General features: G+C 37.0%; 1 protein-coding gene across 4 annotated transcripts in view; it reads left to right on the forward strand.

The window, feature by feature from the left end:
• PPM1B (protein phosphatase, Mg2+/Mn2+ dependent 1B) overlaps positions 1-5633 on the forward strand; it is a 60874-nt gene extending 55241 nt beyond the window's left edge. For 2 of the 4 annotated variants that reach the window (XM_059841180.1, XM_059841179.1), the window contains one exon: positions 3773-5633. Coding sequence is in view for 2 of the 4 variants with exons in the window: in XM_059841179.1 (XP_059697162.1) it covers positions 3773-3802 (30 nt within the window). In the remaining 2 variants the exon portion in view is untranslated. Of the gene's footprint in view, positions 1-1950; positions 2997-3772 lie in introns of those variants that run through there. The other 2 variants (XM_059841178.1, XM_059841181.1) reach the window with 2 other exon arrangements.
• The last annotated feature ends 367 nt before the right edge of the window (positions 5634-6000 follow it).

The following is a 6000-nucleotide window of genomic DNA, read 5'->3' on the forward strand; positions in this document are numbered from 1 at the left end:
TAGCCTGCTGTAAAATAGGGTGCAAAGCCATGCAGGATGTGGGTTTGAATATCAAACGCTAACAGCATTGCTAATTCAACTCCTACCAGCATTTCAATTGCTTAGGAGCCTCAGGGCTGCTATTATATTGCTTATTGCTTTTACTCTTCAGTGTTGCATGGAGCAAAATTATTCACTTCAGTCTGCCAAAGGAATTTTTAAAGATCTCGGTATTGTGAAATGTGGAAATTTCAGGGTGTATGTGTGCTAATGTCAACCTCAGAGCAAAACTGCTACAGTAGACAAAATAGGGAATTTAAATGTTCCCTGAATTTTAAAAAACTGGAAGTCTTCAGCTGTGTTACCCTGTTTAATATTAGCCAGGTATATACATAACTCAGGTTTTTTTCTTTGTCAAAGCAAGAAACAGGATACATCTGTAGCCTCTTCTTAGTGCCCTGGGTTTTTGCTGACATTGTGCTTGTAAGGTATTAAAGCAGTTCCATTTCATACACTAAAACTATCTCCTTTATCTTGCTTCTCCTCTCTGTGCTCTTGAAGACAAGAGTATTGAATTATTGAATATTCTCTTGAATATTTTCATATTTAAATGTGAAAATGCTAGTACATGGGAGCCAAAACCTCTCAAACTAAGACCAGCAAACAGACTGTGAAAGTCTGTCTCTCATTTCCTGAACAAATTAAACTTAGAGGGATGCCATTATATGCAGTAATACTCTTTTTTGTGATAAAATTGTCCCCATTTTAACTTGGACTGTGCTAATCAGTCTTGGGGCCTTTATTCCAGCAGCATTACATAGAGCATGCAGAATCTTACTGATCCCAAGGTATTTTCTCAATACTGCTATTAAGCTTGTAAATGAATGACAGCAGTACTTGTAGTTAGGAAGCTTTTGGATTACATGACAATAAAATTAGGTCAGCATGAAAACAAGGCAGACTGAATTGTCCTTCTAATGTCTTGAAAATCTGCCAGCTTCCACAGATAGTTTCATTTGTCTAGATTGATAAGTTGCTAGTTATTAATAATTTACAATGTACTGTTCCCTTAAAGCAACAGTACTGCTTTAGCACTTGAAAGTGAAAAGACCTAGTATCAATGTCAAAGCAATGTAAGTCTGTCACCAAAAAGCACAATATTTTTTTCAACTGAAGGCTCGTAACCAAGCAGGTCATTTGCTGAGGAGACTTCCATTCCTTAATCAGCACTCAATGATCAGATTTTGTACTGAAGGTTCTTAGGTTTGACATTAAATAACTGTTCTACCTGCTCATTTTTCCAGGCAATACACAATCTGCCCAAAGGTGTGTCTTACGCTGTTCAAATACCAGCATTCCCCACGCTCACGGGTAGCTGCTTGCTTTTCTGGCGGCATCATGCATGCAAAAATCAGAGAGTGTTCACTAAAACACTGAGCATTTATTTTGATGTGATGCTTCAACTAAACTACTGTCAGTAGAGTTAGCTATTCTCAGAGTTTTTCACAGAACTGTGCTGCTACTCTCTGTGCAGAAGTTCACAATTAAATATATTGACCTGGTGGCTAAAGAAGCTTAAATTTTCAAAATTTTACACTGATAAATGTCCAAAGTTTGGGGGGGGGGGTATCATCTGTATTTATTAAGGACATTTGAAATAAAGATGGAGTTAATTGGGAGGAGGTACTTTGACTGGCTCAAAATGAATTGAAATTATTAAAAATGCTGGTTCCATAGTTATCATTTCTTAAATTATGTTGTTTAAAAGGATGAACATGAAATACATTGTTCTATGTTGCTAATAAGGTATTTTACATTCAAATAGAGAGTTGCTTTCTCAGTTTGTAAAAAAGATTGGGGTTTGGGTTTGCTTTTTTTTTTTTTTTTTTTTTTTTTTTTTTTTGTTAATGTGGTTAGAAGAACTTTTAGTTTAACTGCTGATCTTTTTGGGGTGTTGAATCTCAACCGAAGGAGCCCGGCGCGGCCGAGGAAGGCGGAACGCAGGGGAGGTTGGTGGAGGCGCTGAGGCAGATGCGGATTAATCATAGGGGCAACTACCGCCACCTGCTGGAGGAGATGCTGGCCGGGTACCGCCTGGCGCAGCTGCAGGGCCCGGGCCCGCCCGAGGACTCCGCGGCCAACGAGCCGCGCCCGCCCCGCGCCGGCCCCGCCCCGGCCCCGGCCCCGCGCCCCGCCGCGGGCAGCGACCAGAGCGGCGAGCAGCACTCGTGACACCCGCAGCGAGCTAGCGCTGCGCTTCACCGCCGCGGCTTCCTCTGCTCAGATCGCTACCTGGGGCGCTGCTGGCCTGGAAGACTGTTTGGCTTTACTGTAGTTACGTGTACAGATAGTTTATACAGAGCTCTTACTTCCTTACGAGTTCAACTACTGTGGGATATTGCAGTTATTGCATTCTAAGTTGTGTAGCGAGATTTAACTTCCCGTTTGAGATTTTGATCTTTTTTTTTCAAATCCTGTGTCACCAACAACAGGAGTCTAACATGATATGCAAAAAGGCATTTTAAAACTTTTTCTTTTTGAGAACATTATTAGATAATAGTTTTGATGGTATGTGTTTGCTCATTGTAATTTACATCTTAGTTGTATCTTTTGTGCAATTTAATTGAATTGTACAAATTATTCTTTTTTTTTTTTTTTTTTCCCCACCATCATTTACTGCATGTTTCTGTTTGGTTTGTATATAGTTTCTATTACAGCTAAATTACAAAAGCTGTTTTATTTTAGGTTGTCACTTATGAAATGTTTAATTTTTTTTTCTTTTTAGTTTAGATTGTATCCAGTGTTCATCATAAATACTGATTTTCTAGACAATGATATTATTACTTCTCAGGTTGTTGCATAGCATATATCCAGAAATGAAAATGTACTTCAATTTAGTACCTAGTGTCAAGTTACAATAATTTGTGAACAAGTGAAAATAAAGAATATGCTGTGGAATAATATCTGTATGCATATTGACTCTTTTAAGTGAGTAATAAACTTACTTTGAAGTGTTATCACTCTGACATTACTTGAAACTTTTCATAGCTTCTGATGTGAACTCACGGTGTTCATTAGTTTCTACAAAGCTTTGGGTGATTTTGGGTTTGGAGCATTTGTATTGCCCACTGTATTTGGGCAACGTTTCTCAGGTTCAAGCTAAATATCAGCCATATAAATTAATAAACTGTTCTTCTAAAGCTTGCCTTCTGCCAAATCTTTTCTTGCCTCTTGGGGTACAGCACACACAGATACATCCATTTGGGTAGGTCGATGATAATCCTGGGACTGTGCAGTAGTGGTAGCTCATTTGCTAATAAGTGAAATCTGGAAGTCTTGTGTCAGTTGTCAGTTCATAACATAACACGTGCACAAAAATATAATTGTTCAAAATAGGTACAAATTTCACTGCCTGAATGAAAATGACCTTGCAGGAATTTCTTTTGGACCAGGAATACCTGAGAAGCTGATTTCCATAGTATTTCATAGAGCTTTTTTGGGGGTTTGTAGTCCACAGATATAGTATGTATTGATAGTAGTGATTTAGTAAGGTAAATCTTGGTTTTGAGTCATTTTGCTATAAGAGCTTTACTGGATTCATGTTAAATTCCTTCATGATGTTGACAAACAGGAAATATTTGTGTGTGGAAGTGGGCAGGTATGGAAAACAAGGAAAATGTTTTCTGTCTTACACTAGTATTCTTCTTAATTATGCCACTGAAATCCAAAGTGCAACAAAATGTTTTCATTTGTATTGGTGAGTAGTAATGTTTCTCCTCTTCTTTTCCTGTAGGGTTCTGGAGATCTAGAAGATCCGTGGTAGCCTTACAAATCTGCTAAAATGCTTTTGATTCTGAAAGGGGGAAAAAACTTTTAAATCTGATTTCTTCAATACAAGGGAAAATTTCTGGTGGATTTCCAACATTTTGTGAAATGGGCAGAAAGATAATAGAATTTTCCATCATTTGTTCATTTTTGTGTTTTCTGATATTGCCACTCTTAGCATTGCCTGTACTACAGTATTTTTACCAGCCTCAGGCATACTGATTACATCTGTAATGAACTTTGGCCCTAAAAAAGAAGGAAGGAAGGAATATTCTCTCAGCAGATCGGTGTGTGTACCTGAGGTGCACGGGATTGTAGGCGTACTCTGAAGATACACTGTGGCTAAATGAAACATGCAACACACAAGCTTGAGAGAGAGTACAAGTAATTGTTTGAGACGTTTCTTATTTCACTTTACCAAGTTGGAAGGCTTTGCAGCTCTGTGGCTTGGAAGTAATTTCAATTGGGCAATACGCTATCAGATGTGTATTTTTTTGTTTGTTTTTAAATTTTCCAGTTTTACCTGTATTACCAGACCGTTAGGTTTCCCTGCGGTGTCCAAATTGTGATACGTTGCCTACTGCTTGCTTGAAGATAAGTGTATTATTTGGCAATAATATATGAAGATTCTAGGCATCTAAAACCAGTAAGAATTTTACGCATGTGTACAACACACCCTTCAACACTTGCTAGAGAAAATCTTTTTGAAAAAAAAAACAAACTGGTGAATTTATAGTTAGTAGTGACTTGCTTTGACATCTCTCACAGCTGCAGGTTTTTTTAAAAATGCTGAAAATTTGCCTTTATTATAATGTAAATTGTGATTATTTTTTTGTTCTATATGTGGTTTTCTATAGGTTTTTGATTTTTTTCAGCTTAAGATACAGACAGAAGTCTTGTGTAATATGGGTATAATTTTTAATTGTTTGCATTATTTTCGAAGTTCAAATTATCACTTTGAGATTACTATAAATACACTTAAAATTATCTATTTTAAATTAAGAAAATATTAGAGATATTTTCATGGGTTCAATGACCTTTCATTTTATAAGCAATGGGCATGGTACAGAGTGGCTGTCATGTAAGGTACTTGAAGATTCTTAGTTTAATTCTATTTTTGCAATAACCTTGACTTTTTTTCTGACTTCTTTGAGTTGTGCATGTAATGAGTCCAGTAAATGCTGAAAATGGGGAAGAGTAAAGTATTTATCTAAAATAAAAGCTATTGGGGAGGGGAAACAATGAATGTATCCATCTGTACATGATTTACATGCTGTGGATGCCTTGTAAACATTTTCCTATTTGTTTAAACTGTGTTTCAGCGAGGATGTAATTGCCCTTGTGTGTAGTTTTAAGCTAATGACAGTCATCAACTGGTTTTGTGTGAAATTAAATTCATGGTATTTTTCTGTAACTTTATCCCCATGGTGAGTCTGTAAAAACCACACGCTCTTTCATACTGATGCCGAAGGCCAGCTTTTCCAGTCATTTTGATTCACTGTGTATCAGATTTTTTTTTTTTAATTTTTTTTTTTTTTGGTCTAGAGAGGATTATTGCCACAGTATATTTTATTTATTCATTAGATTTTAGCCTTGTAAGTTAAAGTGTTTTAAATGATGATGTTAACAGGTATTTGTCCCTTTACTGGTTTTTTTGGGGTTGTTAAAAGATAGGGAATGAAGAATGCAAAATGGTTTATTGTTCAGACTGTCCGCTCTGGTCCAACCCTGTACTGATAGTACCTTCCCAGTATGATATTGTGATGTTTCATACAATACAGTGAACATAACCAACTTGTTATCTTCAATAAAGGATTGCTAAAACAGTGTGACATGTTTTCTATTTTCTTGGGAAGGACTTACTAAGAGGATGCAAGTGTTCCATATGAAAAGATAACCCAGTAAGATTTATGAGATCTCTTAGTTGATGGATTTCTGATTTGTTCTGTAGCAGATGTGCCCCTTTGTCCCAGAAAAGCACAAATCTCAAAGTGGGCTTCTCTGTGGGAGTAAGGAAAGGGCAAACAACATTTAGTGTGCTAGGGCAAATCCCCATCCCAAGTTTAGCTGGAGTCTTAGTCCAGCTATGGGAGAGTATTCATTTAAAGACTAAAAATTCAGATTAAACTAGACTTTTTGGTCAACGCCTTTCTTGAAGTTTCTTAAAGATCTGAGCTTAAACCTATGGCATTTCAC

Source organism: Haemorhous mexicanus, chromosome 3 (genome assembly GCF_027477595.1).
Source record: "Haemorhous mexicanus isolate bHaeMex1 chromosome 3, bHaeMex1.pri, whole genome shotgun sequence".
Taxonomy (NCBI): Eukaryota; Metazoa; Chordata; class Aves; order Passeriformes; family Fringillidae; genus Haemorhous; species Haemorhous mexicanus.